A 16,082-nucleotide genomic window follows, 5' to 3' on the forward strand; every position below is an offset into this window, starting at 1 on the left:
CCAAGTAGCTAGGATTACAAGCACCCACCACCACACCCAGATAATTTTTGTGTTTTTAGTAGAGACAGAGTTTCATCATGTCAGCCAGGCTGGCCTTGAACTTCTGAGCTCAAGTGATCTGCCCGCCTCAGCCTCTGAGAGTGCTGGGATTCCAGGCATGAGCCACTGCTCCCAGCTGATGCTGGAACTTCTGATGTTTGCACAGGGAATGATAACCTCATCAAGACTGCAGCATGGCCAACAGCAATTGCAAGATGCCACGAATTTAAGATACAGCCTAACTTCAGAGATTTTTAATTTGTGGGGTGGGGGGGAAACATCATCAAATTTTAGAAAATATATTGCCTTCTCAATAAATATTTGTTGAATGAATGAGTAGATAAATTCCAGTTATTTTTCTGTGGCTGAAAAATGCTTTGACTTCCTTGGGAAAAGGCCTTCAGATTTTGAGGATCATACATTTCTGTTAGAGCTAAAGTGACTGTGTTGGTTGGGCTGTTGTTGTTTTTAAGATGTGGGTCTTGCTATATTGTCCAGGCTGGGCTCAAACTCCTAGGCTCAAGTGATCCAGGCCTCTCAAAGTACTGGGATTATGGACGTGAACTACTGGGCCCAGCCCGGTTAGGCAGTTCTTGTTTGCAGATTAACACAAAACCCAATCAAAATGGCCTAAACTGGCAGGGATCGGTGACTCATGCCTATAATCCCAGCACTTTGGGACGCCAAGGTGGGAGGATCACTGGAGGCCAGGAGTTCAAGACCAGCCAGGATGACATGGCAAAAAGTTACAAAACGTTAGCTGAGTATAGTGGCGCACACCTATAGTCCCAGCTACTCAGGAGGCTGAGGTGGGAGGATTGCCTGAGCCTGGGAGGTTGAGGCTGCAGTGAGCTCTGATCATGCCACTGTATTCCAGCTTGGGTGACAGAGTGAGACTTTGTTTCAAAAAACAAAAACCAAAAAACCAAAATGGCCTAAACTATAAGGAAGGCAAGTTAGTTCCCATGATACGGAGCCCTGAAATTGGGCAGATCCAGCATTGGTTAATTCCCATTTGGTGGTGGTGTGTCTGATATTGTATCTGCACCATGACTCTTTTTTAAGGAGTGAAGATCTGTCACCAGGAGTCCTTCACTGGGCTTCTCACTCCAGTGGCCAGCCTGGGTCGCATGCCCACTCCTAAGGAAATCTCTGGTAGAAGTGAAATTGCCATGATTGGATTAAACTAATCAGGATTTACCCTCCAGCTTGAAATAGAATTCACCTTCCCTTTAGGGGTAAACCAGGATTTTGTTCTTAAGAAAGGAGTGAATGAATTTCAAGTGGTAGGGTAATGCTATCCAACTGTTTTATTGCACACTGCAACCGTTTTCAGCATCACTCCCCATGTACATGTATTATATTGTCAGAGAAAATATCTCAAGGTTCAATAGTTGCTTTTTTTTTTTCCCATAGAAATAGAGTCTTGCTATACTGTCCAGGCTGGTCTTGAACTCCTGGCTTCAAGTGAGCCTTGGCCTCCCAAAGTGCTGGGATTACAGGCATGAGTCATGACACACAACCTCAATATTCACTTTTTATGAAGTATATCATTAATGACCAGTGAATATAAATCCATACTTAAGCAGTCTTGTGGCAAACACTATTGGTTGGCTAATTTAGCAAACACTCTTAACTCCCTTCTCTCTTGCTAGCACTGCCACAAAGACTAGAAAGCCAAATAGTCACTTTCAGCCTTTCTTGCAACTGGTGGTGGCCATGTGATCCAGCTCTGGCCAATAAAATGTAAGCAAAAGTTTTTGAGGTGCTTTGGGGAGTTTTCATGAAAAATAGATCAACAGTGCAGACAATGCCTTTTATTTCCTTCCCACCTTGAATGCCGATGTGATGGCTGAACATCTTGTGTGTGTGTGTGTGTGTGTGTGTGTGTGTGTGTGTTTGTGTGTGTTTTAAGATGAAGTCTTTCTCTGTTGCCAGGCTGGGGTGCAGTAGTGCAATCTCGGCTCACTGCAACCTCTGCCTCCTGGGTTCAAGTGATTCTCCTGCCTTAGCCTCCTGAGTAGCTGGGACTACAGGTGTGTGCCACCACACCTGGCTAATTTTTGTATTTTTAGTAGAGATGGGTTTTCAACAAGTTGGCCAGGATGGTCTCGATCTCCTGACCTCATGATCTGCCCACCTCAGCCTCCCCAAAGTGCTGGGATTAAAGGCACAACCCACTGCACCCAGCCTGATGGCTGAACATCTTGCAATTATGAGAGAAAGGCCAAGAGAATGGCAGAGAAGCTGGCCCTCACTTCTTTATGTGATTTAGCAATGTCATCAGCTGCCTGCTTTCAGATCTCTAGATAGATGAGAAAAATACGCCTCTGTTTGTGTAAGCTACCATGGTTGGGCTTTCCGTTACTTGCAGCTGAATACCACCCCATGTTTTCTCAATTATTTCAAATGTAGGAGGCCAACTCCTTGTTAGGTCTGATTAGATCATATTTGTTCCTACCTAGTGTAACAGAGTTAACATGGCTCTTACAGGAGGGGGGAAAATGTCAGCACTTCTTTTCCTTGTTGTATGCTTGTACTTGCATTAATAGTATGACTTGCAGCTTCTTTGCAGAAATGTTTAGAGCCATGTATGCAGTCTATGACAGTTAACTTGTTAAAACTAGATAGTGTAATCTGTATACCTATTTCACAAGATGTAAACTACAATGTATCTCAATACCCTGAAAGTGACATGAGAGTGTCATTGTCACTGCCTCCTCCAAATTGTGGCACTCAGAAATCCTCATGTGATCATGACATAAGTGCACACCCTCATTTTACAAAGGGGAGGTTGGAATTTGCAAGCCAGCTCAGAGCATGCTGCCATCTGCTGGGAAGAAGGTAGATATGAACACCAAAGCATCCCTTAACACCAGGCCACAGTGGGGAGGGAGAAATCTGGAAAAGGGAAGGGTAGGGATCCAGTTTCCCTTGGTTGTGACTCTCTTGTGCTTTAAGACGTCCAGGGCTTTCCCCATTGGCCAACAATTTGTCAGAAGAATGAGATTTTAATCAGGTTTTCTCCTGAAAACTGATAGGACATTATCCAACTTTAAAAAGGAAGGAGATTCTGACATATGTTACAACATAGATGAACCTTGAGGACATTATCGTAAGTGAAATAAGCCAGGCATAAAAAAAGACCAATGCTGTATAATTCCACTTATATAAGGTATATACAGTAGTCAAAAATCACAAAGACAGAAAGTAGAATGGTGGTTGCCAGGGACTGGGGGTTAGGAGAATGGGGAGTGTCTAATGGATACAGAGTTTGAGTTTTACAAGACAAAAATGTTCTGGAGAGTGGTTGCAAAAAGTGTGAACATGTTTAACACTGCTGACCTGTACACTTAGAAATATATATACACACGCACAGAGTCTTGCTCTATTGCCCAGGCTGGAATGCAGCGGCACAGTCTCGGCTCATTGAAACCTCCACCTCCTGGGTTCAAGTTATTCTCATGTCTCAGCCTCCTAAGTAGCTGGGATTACAGTGTGCACCACCAAGCCTGGCTAATTTTTGTATTTTTAGTAGAGACAGTGGAGTTTCACCATGTTGCCTAGGCTGGTCTCATACTCCTGGCCTCAAGTGATCTCCTGCCTTAGCCTGCCAAAGTGCTGGGATTACAGGTGTGAGCTACTGCACTCGGCCTCTGTACACTTAGAAATATTAATAGTTAAAATGGCAAATGTTAGGCTGTATGTATTTCACCACAATTTAAGACCCAGTAAGTGAAAGAGATAAGCATGTGGTAGGCGCTTGACTTCATGCAATAGAGTCACAATAAATATGTGTTGAGTGAAGATGGAAAGAAGTGGCTAGGCATGGTGGCTCACACTGGTAATCCTACAACTTAGGAGACTGGGGCAGGAGAATTGCTCAAGCCCAGGAGGTTACAGTGAGCTATGATTGTACTAGTGCACTCCAGCCTGGGTGACAGAGCAAACCGTGTCTCTCGGGGATGGAAAGAAGTGATGCTGACTCATGGTCTCAGATACCAGGGTGAACATGACAATGGGCATCTTTTCTTTACCAGAAAAACCTTCCAAGCAACTGTGATTAGTCACAGTTACCTTTTCCTTGAGGTGATAAATTAGTTGTCTTTCCTGTTCTCATCTCAAAGCCAAAATGTTGTATTTTCCTAGAAAATTCTGATGGCATGGCACTGAGTTCTACCTGAGCCAGAACCTAACATCCTGTGTGTTCTTGATCACTGGTAACAGTGGCAGCCAATTTTTTGTTAATTTCAGGGATGCAGACCCCAGTTACAGAACTTCAGAACCACGAGGGCTCTAAGCAGCCTTGTAATATTGAAGGGATTTCTCTCCTGCTTACTAAAAATGCATAAATACAGTAAACTTTTTAAACAGTGACTTTTCAAAAGCCACAGGAGCCAGTGAGTGCAAAGCAGGGCCTTCCCCAGCGCCCACAGCCGCAGACCGTGCACAACAACTTCTTCCCCTTGGTCTTGTCTTGCCAGTGGAGTCACTGCTCTGCAAGGGGGAATGTTCTCTTTGTGGATGCTCCAAGGCCCATCAGCCACAGCTTTTGCCAGGATAACAAGGGGAGGCTGAGTCTGCTCATAGTGGGACTCTCAGCCCAGAGGCAGGTGTCAGATCCTCGAGGGGAAGGATGGTGGAGTGCAAAGAGAGTATGAGCCTCCAAACGCAGCTGGCTCTGCAACCGCCTGGATGTCTCCCGGAGCCCCTGCTGTTGAGCCCTTGTGAGCAACCCTGACTCTCCCCAACTTCCCTGCCTGACTGTCAAGTCTCAGCCAGAGGCAGACTCAGAGTTGACAGTGACAGGTTAAGTTCGCCACAAGGGATTTGGTTATGAAGACTCCCAACCCCCAGGACTCCTGGACTTAGAGTATTTCCTATATTTCTCATGAACATTTTTAACCCAGTAAGATGGAGTGGTGAAGCTCATTTCTGGGTCAGAAGCGCTGTTAGCCATGGGTGGAAGCCCAGTTCCAGGGAAGGGAATGGGAGATGGGATCTGCGGAGTCAGGAGAACTGAACCTGGGGGTGTTGACACCACAACCTTCCACACTCACTTGGAAATTTGAATAACCAGCTTCTCCCAGTTACTTTGTGTGTCTGGAAGTGGCTCTCTTTCAAAAGGCAAAAACAACCATTGTAATCTCTCCTAAAGCCTTGCAAAAGACATCCCTCCATTCCTGTTTGCCAGGGGTGGGATGAGATAGTCAGCAGCTTTTTCTCCAAGACTCAAAGCTGCAAGGTTTCTGAATTTGTGGAGACCTTGCAGAGGCCTGGGGGTCTGAGGAGCATCAACATGGCTGATTGCAGAAGCACACAGTTCCACAGGGACTGCTGGACTTTATCTGAGGGCTCCAGGACTATTTTGCCCAGTGGGTCTATTTACCTTCCTGTTGGATCAAGTCTGACATACCTGGACCGACTCCCTGAGACTTGAGCAAGTTTTGTTCCACTATCATAATTCATTGTGGACTCCAAACACAGGCTGCTCAGATTATGCTGAGCCGGGTGGGCTTGGAGTGGGTTGGGGGCAAGAATTACATCCTTCCAGATGAATAGAGGCAGTGCATCTTTTGCAAGGCCTGGGAGCTGGGGAGTGGGTCAGAACCCAAGTGTTTCACATATCTCTTGCTTCACCCATTAACATCATTGGTGGAAAAGCACACAAACCAAATAGGAGGAGAATCCAGTCATTACCATTTCTCACTAATTTCTGGCTCTCCTTTATATGATTGCTAAAGAAAAGCATAAACCTCTTCACATCAGAGCCTGTAAAACTGTCAGTTTCCAGCAGGGATACTAAAACTAGCAGGCCATAAAGCTAGGTATCCTGGCTGGGCATCACGGTACATGTTTGTAGTCCCAGCTACTGAGGAGGCTGAGGTGGAAGGATCACTTGAGCCCAGGAGTTCAAGGTTATAGTGAGCCATGATCATACCACTGCACCCCCCGAGCCTGGGCAACACATTGAGACTCTATCTCTTAAAAAAAAAAAAAAACTCACCAAATGAAAAAACCTATGCACCCTTTGTCTCTCTGAGGCTATTCCCACTGGCACAGCCAGTTCTGTCCCTTTAATCTGTCTAAAATCAGAAGAGTATCTAACTGATAGTCCTTGTTACACAGGGGCAGCCAGGACCTCAGGGCTGAAACACAGGTTTTTCAATTAATTATTAGGAGGTGCGAAGTGGGGAGCACTTCCTCAAAGGTAGAGAAGTACGCGCAGGAGTGTGTATTAGAGATAGAGGGCAAACAGACTCCATAATTCTACATGTGGCCTGCAGGGAGCAACCTCTCTCTAGCAATGACCACACCACATACTTAAAGAGATATTGCAGGAAATGCATTTAATTGGCCAAGGAATAAGAGTTTTGTTCTTAAAAATGAAAAAAAAATTATATCAATATATTTCCACTAAGCAATTTCCACCCCTACATATTTTCATATAGAGATGTTGCTATTTTTCTATTTACAGTGCTAGGTACATAGTAAGCTTTTAACAAACAAACACATGGATTGTTCAGTTGGCTGAAGATAACTCAGACTTGCCTGAGGCATGGAAAATACAGGTTGAGAATAGGAGGAAGTCCCAATTGGTAAATGTGCGTGGAAAAGCACTGATACAGCTTGAATGCTCCCTCCCAAACTCACACTGAAATTTAGTTACCATCCCAGTAGTTTGCAGGATTGAAAAAAGAAATTTGATTGCCATTGTAACAATATTAAGAGGTGGGACCTTTTTTCTTTCTTTCTTTTTAAAGGTGGAGTTTCACTCATGTTGCCCAGGTTGGAGCCCAATGGCACGATCTCAGCACACTGCAACTTCCCCCTCCCAGGTTCAAGTGATTTTCCTGTCTCAGCTTCCCGAGAAGCTGGGATTACAGGCACCCAGCACACCCAGATAATTTTTGTATTTTTAGTAGAGATGGGGTTTCACCATGTTGGCCAGGCTGGTCTCAAACTCCTCACCTCAGGTGATTCGAAAGAGGTGGGATCTTTAAGAGGTGATTAGGCCATGAAGACTCTGCCCTTATGAATGGATTAATGTCATTATCAAGGGGGTGGGTTTGTTAGACAAGAACAAGTTTGGCTCCTCTTGCTCTCACCATCTCTTTGTCCTCAACTGTGGGATGATGCAACAAGAAGGTCCTTGCCAGATGCCAGCACCTTGATGTTGGACATCTTAGCCACCATGTCTGTGAGCCAATACATTTCTGTTTCTTAGAAATTACCCAGTCTCAGGTATTCTTTTATAGCAGCACAAAGCAAACGAAGATTAGCACTTTCCTTTCTGGTTAATAGCTTGCCCAAGAAAAACAAATGCATTTGAAAATTTACAAAAGGTCTCTCTAAAAGCAAGCCATGATTAATTCTTTAAAAACAAAGGAAACAGTTATCTTGGTTTTATAAATATTCCCCTTCAATTCAAAGTTCATCTTTCATATGTATTAAAGAAACAAGTTCCAGGTTTATGCAGGTTTATACATGTTTAAAGTTTTACATTTAGACTCAGCCCTGTCAAATGCATTTATCCAAACTGACTCAGCCCTCTCCCCGGCTAGATGCTGCAGAGACTGGATGAAGCTGTCAAAGTCCACCTGTCACTGAAAGGGACCACTGAGATTAGTTTTGGCAGGCAGCACTGAGCAAAGAGCAGGGCAGCCCAGCCTGAGCTTGGCCAGCCTCGCAGAAGATGTGCATGTGTTCTTAGAGGGAGCAATGCTTCTCTTTCCACAGAATAGGCTACGGGCTCCCAGGGACTTGCACCTTTGGCTGGGACTTGCCTAGAAGCTATCTGTCTATCTCTAAGAACTTCTCTGTTTTCCAAGCAGCAAAGAATGAGCACCTTTAATGCCAGCAGTATCCAAGAGCACCCTGATCCCAGAAGGATCCCTTTTTAGGAGAGGCCAATAGCCTCAGGTAGCTTTGGACAGTGGGCCTGCAGGGAGAGGGGCTGGGCAGTCTGTCCACGAGTGAGGTACAGACACACCCTGAGACCCCTGGGGGTAGCGGTCTTCCACAGAAGCTACAGATTGATGTTTGTGACTACTGGCCTCATCACAGGCCCAGTGTCCCCATCTACCAAGGTTCATGGTCATGCTGCTTCACAGGCTGAAGCCTCTCTAGGGAGAGGAGGCAGCAAGGTGACTGAAGCAGGAACAGCTGGGAAGGAGCCATCTGTGATCTCTTGACCAGCAGGAACACTGGCTCCTTACCCAACCAGGAGTACATAATGCAGAAACCAGAGTGACTTTCCTTCACTCCTGAGCTTGTTTTGTTTGTGTTTGTTTGAGACAGGGTCTTGCTCTGTCACCCTGGCTGGAGTGCAGTGACATGATCTCAGCTCAGTACAGGCTCAAGCAATCCTCTCATTTAAGCCTCTCAAGTAGCTGGGACTACAGGCGTGCACCACCATGCCCAGCTATTTATTTTATTTTTTTGTAGAGACAGGGTTTCACTGTATTGGCCAGGCTGGTCTCGAACTCCTGACTTCAAGTGGTCTTTCTGCCTCGGCCTCTCAAAGTGCTGGGATTACAGGCACGAGCCACTGTGCCTGGCCCACTCCTGATCTTCTTACATGTCCTCTGGGAGAGCCCCCAGCATCACTGCTAGCCCCAGCTCCCAGCCAGGGCCCTAGGTGCACATGCAGGAGGGACATGGTGCCATCACTCTGCCCTCACAGGGTGCCGAGGCTGTGTGAATGAGTAAGTGCACAGAGGAGGAGGGGATTCAGCGGGTGGTCTCACAGCCAGGGCCGGAGCTCAGGAAAGGCGGCACTGCGGCAGGTGTGTGGCATGTCAGGAGCCCAGAAGCTGCTGTCCTAGGCCCCCTTCCTTCTGACACCTTGATGTGGTGTAAATGAGGGGCCTCAGCCGAGGGACATTTCACTGAGTGTCAAAAGCAAAGAGAGGGTTAGGAAACCCAAGGGAATAGGAAATGTCAAGGTGAGGAGATGAGGCCTTTCTACATGAGGACCAGGGGCAGGGCTGCAGAGTCCCAGAGAGGTCCACGGGCACCAGGGTGGGCAGCCATCTTCCTCAGAGGGGTAGGCCCTGCCCGACCGCATAGCGGTAGATAGCCTCTCCCTGCCCTCTTGCCAGCCAACACAAATCTCCACATACAACCAGACCCTGTCCTCACCTCACTATGACAACCAGCACCCGCTCGGGCCTGCATGGCCCTGGTGTAGATCCAAAGGTGGGGTGTGGGGTGAGGGTGAGGAAGGCAGCATCCCTGTTCTTTGAGGGCAAGGCCGGCCCCCAGATGGAGCTCTGCCCCAGAGAAGAAGTAGGCTCCAGACCAGAGAGGCCAGGAGCTGGTAGAGTGAGGCCTCCCTCTGCCACCCCTTCCCCTCCCCGACCCATCCAGGGGAGACTTGGGAGGCAGGGGAGGAGCGCCCATCACTTTCCGCCCCGGGAGAGTGCTGAGGGGGCTCCGGGCTGGGTGGCCATGATGTGGTAGATGGATTCCCGGAAGCGCTGGTCCCTGCTGAGCCGCTTGGCCACCTCCTTTAGCTCCTCCATGTTGTTGGCATCCAGCTGGGAGGTCATGAAGGACTGGGACGGCTTCACTGGGGAAACAGGAGCCCGATAGCCCCATGAAGAGCGCTCCCTCCGCAAAGGCCTGGCTTGTCCCCAGCCTCACGCCACCCCTCACTCCCTTATGTGTGCTGAGCTTCTTCCAGCCCCTTCCCACCCATGGGCTTCCATATCTTTTGAGAAACCCAGGGCCCTGAGAATTCACCCATTTGTTCAAGGATGGTGGGGTTCAAGGTTCAAGGCCACACTGTCCCATCTCAGAGCTGGGCCAACCCTTCTTGCTCCACATGTTGCCCTCTTCCTGCCGTGTGACCACCCCCCAGGACATGCAGACAGACACACTCACTGTCATTCCAGGAGGTGCTGGACCGGCGCCGGTGGAAGCGGCAGCTCTTGATGCGGCGGGTGGCTGCCTTATGGATGTACACGGAGTTCTTCATGATGACGGGCATCTTGGCCTCCAGCTCGGCATTCCGGATGCACTCCTCAAAGAACCCTGTGGTGGCAGGGCCAGGAAGGGTGAGGTTCGACTGCATCCTTACCCTCCGCTTGTTCCTCCCCTCCCAAGGATTCTGGTGAGGTTGAGTGGGAAATATAGTGACCCCGTCCCTTGAGATTCCAGAGCCACCTACTGAAGGGGGCTTTCTTTGCCTTTCAAACCACAATCTGCAGCTATCTCAGGGCAGGTCTGCTGAGAACGGGACTCTGAGCTTTTGACAAGTGGAAGAAACTCCCAGCTTTCTTCCTACCCCATATCCAACAGCCACAAGAAAGCAGTGGCATGTAGATGCCCACAGGGAGGGAACTGGAGAAGAAAGCCTTCAACACTCGTGGAGCACCTTATGCATAGCAGGCCCTGTGTGGGGTTCCTGGCTCTACAGGGCAGGGACCCCATCTGGGGCTGAGCGCCAAGGTTGGGGGCTGGGACCTAGAGGCAGGGCTTACTTTTCAGATGGCTCACGTCCGCCCTCATCCTCTCCTCCTTCTCCTTATTCCGCACCTTGGAGTTCAGCCCCTGTTCCAGGCTTCGCAAGGCCCCCTCTGCCTCCCGAAGACGCCTCTCCAGGTCCATGCGGACCTTCACCTCAGCCTGAGGGTGACGAGAGGGAAACAAGAAGGAAGTTGGGTCCCGGAAGCAGCTGCCATCTTCCCTGGAAGCCTTCCTTGGTCACCCTTGGCTCAATGGGCTTGGATGGGACTTATCACATCCTGCCTCCAAGTCTTACCCTTTGAACCAGATGGCCTGGACTTGGCCCCTGCACCCAGCAGGTGTCTGTCAATGATGCAGCAGACTCGCTGCTTCCCCCCGTGGTAGCTCCTTCCCCCGTGCCTGGCCGTCTGGTCAGACTGACAGAGATAATTCATCCAGCTACCCGGTAAAGTGCAGGGGTGGGAGGGGGAGTCTCCAAGGGAGGGGAAAGGCCCTGGTACCAGCTGCTCTGAGCAGGCCAGTTCGCACCTTGAGCTCCCGCTCAGCCTGCTGCTTCTCTGCCGTCAGCTCCTGCAGCGAGTTCTGCAATGCCTGGGACTGGCTGGAGTAGAACTCACGCTCCTCCTCCAGGGCCCGTGAGCGCTCCTCATTCTCCTTCATCCTGCAGGGACAGAAGAGGCACTTACTCGATGCTCACTCACCAGGTGGGATTGCCAATGGGTGGACAGCTCCTCTTAGAGACCTGGGCTGGAGAAACCTTGAATCCCAGAGCTTCACAAGCCCCTGAACTTTGTGGGTCCAGGCACCAGGGGATGAGACAGATGGTGTGGTCAGTGATGGGAACCCTGGGCTTAGAGTCAGAAGACTGGAGTCCTGGGTCCAGAGCTTGCTAGTTCTGTGACCTCAGAAAAGTCATATAACCTCTCTGAGGCTCCAATTCCTCATTTGTAAAAGAGGGCTGAAAAACTTGCCCAGGCTGCCACAAAGCATGGTGACAAGGACCTAATGACTCTGCATGGTTCACACTATTGCATGAGATCATTATCAAGCCAGCTTTGGGTAGTGAAAGTCCTCTCCCCACTTTCCTGGTGGGGAAACTAAGTCCTAGGCAAAAGGAAGTGAGTGACCCCCACTTGGTCAGTGCCAAGGAGAACCCACGAGTCTGGGTGTCCAGTTCGAGGAAGGTTACTAGATCCCGAAGCCCATCATGAACTCAGGGGTCTGGGGCTCCCTCACCGCTTCTCTGCCAGGAGCTTCTCCTCTAAGAGCTGCTGCATCTTCTCCTCGATCTGCCGGAGGTTGCTATGGAGACCCCCGCTGGGAGGGGGCTGCTCACTCTGATTGGCCAGTGTCTGCAGGTGGTTCTCGTTCTCCTCCAGCATTTCCAGGGTTTTCTTCTTCTCTATGGAGAGTTCCTGGCACGGAGGGAGGGAAGGAAAAGAAAAGCCCAATTTAGGTTCTCCAATGTGGCTGCCCTCACCTGCCTTTCCATTCCAGGGAGTGACCCACTCCTCTCTCAGTCCTCTATGGCAGCTGAAATGTCTTAATTCTTCTCCGGAGCTAAAAGGCCCAGATGTCTCTCTCAAGAGGGCAAGGTTACTCCTCCATCAAGGGAGTCATAAAGGAGCCTAAAGTGCCTTCCACTGGAGATGGCATCTACTAGAATGGGTCGCATGACCTTCCGGGGTCCTTGTTCCTCCAGCGCAGAGTGAGGAGATGTGTTGGGCTTATGTGAAAAACAGCCAACAGGAACCAGCCCAAGAACAGATTTAGATGCTCTCCCCACAGATCGAGGCTGCAGTGAGCTCTGATTGTACCACTGCATTCTAGCCTGGGCAACACAGCTAGAGCCTGTCTCAAACAAAAAAAAGTCTCTTCATTAACAGACTGGGATCTTCTACTAAGCTGCATTATACAGAAGCAGAGTGGAAAATATCCACGGGAACCACCTCCCATGATATGAAACGGGAAAGATAAATGAATAAAGACCCCATAAGCTCCAAGGCTCCCGTCATAAAATATGTACATAAAATATGTACAAAATGCTGTGGGAGCCAAGAGCTCAGAGAAGTTCGACTTAGGAGATATGTGAGCTGAGTCTTAGAAAGGTGAATAGAAGTTTTCCAAGCAGAGGAGAGGTGGAAAGGATACACTATGCAGAAGGAACAATGTGGGCAAAGGCGTGGAGCATGAAAGAGCTTGCTTCCTTGGGGTACCTGAGCTCCGTGGTTTGGAGCAGGGATTGGGAGTCTTTGTGCAGGGCATGGAGGGGCAGCAGAGGGAAGAGTGAGGCAGAGGTTGCTATGGAGACCCCTGCTGATTGGCCAGTGTCTGCAGGTGGTTCTCGTTCTCCTCCAACATTTCCAGGGCTGCTTCTTCTCTGTGGAGAGTTTCTTCCCCCAGAGGGAAGAGGAGGCTGGGGCCAGAGTTTGCAGTTGCTTGCCATGCTAAAGAGTTTGTACTTTGTCCTTGAGGCATGTCACCTCCCCTCCCCATCCCAGTTTCTGTGGTGTCAGGTGATGGTGACCTGGCAGTTGATTTCCCTTTATGTTCAATGTCACCCAGGAGCAGCTAAATGAACAAGCCAGGAAGCGGTGGCCGGCTCCACTGCCCACCTTAACCAATCCTCCACCTGGTATAAAAATATAAGCACCAGAGGTGGATTTCCTGAGGCCATGGTAATACCAAGGACAAGCCTGAATTTGGCCTTCTGGGTCTTGGAACAACCACTTCTTGCTTTGGGCCTCACACATGGGCTGGAGTTTCTGATGATCCATAGAGAAGAGACCCTTTAGATCAGCACCCCTCCATGCCCATTTCTCTTACAGATCACCCCCTGGGGAAACATTGCTGGAAAAAACAGTGTCATGTGGTCCAGCCAATCAGCTTGCCACCTGGTCAACTAACCCACTAGTGCCCCCTCACCTCAAGCGTCTGCTGCAAGGACTCCGTAAGGTGCCTCAGTTCCTTTTTCTCTTGTTCTACACCCTTAAGGCATCTTGCAGTCAGTTCCAGCTCCCTGTGGGGACAGAGGGCTGGGTATGGCAGTGCCCACTCTCCCCACGCCCCCACCAATCACCTCTACACATGGAAATGCTTTTCCTTCACTTCCTGATGTGGCTCAGAAGTGCTCTTGTATGGCCAGCCCCTCTGCACAGCTGGGCCCTGACAGCAGCCATATGGGCCTGAAGCTGAAAGGAAGTCCCAGCTACATGGGGTTAGAGTCACTTGTTGCAGGTACACATGCATCTGTCACCTGGAATAAACCTAGGGTACCCCACAGGCAGATGGAAACGCTGGAGAAACAGTGGGGCCCCAGCCTCATCCCATCTTCTCTGGACAGCACTTGCTAGAACCTATGTCATTAGATCCCAAATGACATCATTCCCAAAATGTGAAAAGGCTGCAGGAAAGACAGCGAATGCTGGGGGTCTTCGCCAACAGCACCTCTAGGCCAGTGTGTCCTGTCTGACACTGGGTGAGAGAGGCTTTCATGAAGGCAGGGGGCCTTGTGACTTGGAGGGATGCTCCAATGCCTTATGCTCTAGTGGGTAGAAATGACCCCATTTGTCTGGGGCAGGGGAGTCTACAGATTCTTCTGGGAACACCCAAGCCTGGAGCCTTGGGAAGATAGCGTCTCCGGGGTGGAGGCCTCCTCAGGCCTGATGGGGCAGGTGGGCTCTGCATGCCATAGCTTGGCAGCACCCCCAGCTCCCGGGAGCTACCACCACCTCTTGATTTGCTCCTGCTCCATTCTCAGCTCCTGCACCACTTCCTCGAACTGCTGCTTCTCGGCCTCCAGCACCTGGTTGAGGCGCTCAAGCTCCTGAAGAGACCAGAGAGGAAGAGAAGAGTCACAGGCAGCAAAGGACCCCTGAGATCAGGATCCCCCACTCTAAACCAAGGGATCCTCTGGGATTTAGCACAGCCTGGGGCATGTGCTGTGCCAGACCTAGAGTTAAGTTCTAAGGACAGCTGGCCCCGCTCAATGACACATAGTCTCGACAAACCCAAATCCATGATGAACTGAGCCCACTGAAAACACATTTTGCATGCTGAAGGCTGGGTTTAGGAACACTCCCAACATTATTCCCTGTGGTTGGAGGTAAGTATAATTCAGATGTCTACTCTGCAGGGCAGCTCCAGTCACTGCCACCATCAGGCAGGTTGGCTGTCCTTCACACACAGAGGAAAGAGTGGTGAGGGTGTATTTCCATTCAAGATCCCTGGAGTGATGTCTGTTAGAAGTGGCAAGGAAAAGCTATTCCCACCTCAAAAGTCAGAGAATAAGGACTTTTTTTTCTTGAAGTACCTGGGAAGCAATGACTCCAGGTGGCTTCAGCTTCCCTTTGCTTAGGTCTCAAAGTGGAGGAGAAAGTGCAGGACAGGCCCCAGGGGACCAGACTTCCCCCTTCAGGAATGCTGGGAAGCCCAAGTGTTTTCCCAGCAAGTATATGTCCTCCAAGAGTCCTATTTTCCTGGGGTTCAGTGGCAGGTGGCATTGGGGGGCACATTTCACGCAATTGGGCTTGAAGCATTTTTGTGACAACTGCTTTGTTCCTCCACATTTTACACTGTAGGAGGATATTATTTCCACATTCCCTTCCTTTCTCATCTTCCAGCTCTAAATTACACTTTCATTTTCACCTGGGGGCTTTGTTCCCAAGTTTAGTGGAAAGCCCACCGGGGAGGGAGGCCATCTAAATGGAGAAGTTGCCATGTTCTTTGAGGAGATGCCAAGAAGGAATAAAATATGAGGCAGAGGAAGGAGCCTGCGTTCAAACCCTACGACCTCCATCTCTAAACTACTTACCCAAAGAGTTGCTATGTTTTTCCCTTCTAATCATTATCGGCACATCGGCACTTTGGGCATGGATCACTGGTTCCAAACTGACCTCAGTTTGCCAAATGCTGTCATCACGAAGGCTGCTCACTGCTTACTGGTTTTATTATTATTATTTTTTTTATTTTTAAAGATGGAGTCTCTGTCACCCAGGTTGGAGTTCAGTGGCATGATCATAGCTCACTGCAGCCTTGGACTCCCAAGCTCAAGCCATCCTCCGGCCTCAGCTTCCTGAGTAGCTGAGACCACAGGCTCGAGCCACCAAGCCCACCTCTCACTGTTATTCGGATGCTCCTCCCAGGCACTCTGCATGGCTACAGTACACCTGCTAAAGGTGAGTGGGTCCATGGGACTAGCTAAGGCCAATGGAATGAGAGAGGAAGTGTGTTACTTCCAGGCAGGTGCCTTTAAGAGGCAATGCGTGATATGCTACGTTCCCTTCCCCCTGCCATGGCAATCAGTGTCTAGATATGAGACATAATATAAATATAATTAAAATTTTATTATTATAGACCCCAACTCCTCTTTAATGAAATAAAAGCTTGAAGCTTCAGAAAAGTTAGAAACTCCCTATTTTATTCGTTCTCAATAGCTGACACGTGATATTGGATATTGCTAATGATGATAAATCCCTTTGTAGCCTCAGATTCCACAAACCTGACACATTCCCTCTCCTCAGTGGGCTCTGCCTCCTGGGGCAGAGCTGTTTAGAAGCCTTGGGAAATTA

The 16,082-nt window shown here is 49.2% G+C and overlaps 1 protein-coding gene across 2 annotated transcripts in view; it reads right to left on the reverse strand.

Annotated features, from left to right (window-relative positions):
* Positions 1 to 8,533: 8,533 nt before the first annotated feature.
* PLEKHD1 (pleckstrin homology and coiled-coil domain containing D1) overlaps positions 8,534 to 16,082 on the reverse strand; it is a 34,692-nt gene continuing 27,143 nt past the window's right edge. For both annotated transcript variants that reach the window (XM_032245797.1, XM_032245798.1), the window contains 7 exons: positions 14,244 to 14,338; positions 13,438 to 13,531; positions 11,749 to 11,927; positions 11,041 to 11,173; positions 10,527 to 10,671; positions 9,928 to 10,077; positions 8,534 to 9,613 (listed from right to left, as the gene is read on the reverse strand). In XM_032245797.1, the coding sequence (XP_032101688.1) occupies positions 9,444 to 9,613; positions 9,928 to 10,077; positions 10,527 to 10,671; positions 11,041 to 11,173; positions 11,749 to 11,927; positions 13,438 to 13,531; positions 14,244 to 14,338 (966 nt within the window). In that variant the 3' untranslated portion in view covers positions 8,534 to 9,443. The remainder of the gene's footprint in view (positions 9,614 to 9,927; positions 10,078 to 10,526; positions 10,672 to 11,040; positions 11,174 to 11,748; positions 11,928 to 13,437; positions 13,532 to 14,243; positions 14,339 to 16,082) is intronic.

This window comes from Sapajus apella, unplaced genomic scaffold, assembly GCF_009761245.1.
Source record: "Sapajus apella isolate SASKATOON/1434 unplaced genomic scaffold, GSC_monkey_1.0 scaffold59, whole genome shotgun sequence".
Taxonomy (NCBI): domain Eukaryota; kingdom Metazoa; phylum Chordata; class Mammalia; order Primates; family Cebidae; genus Sapajus; species Sapajus apella.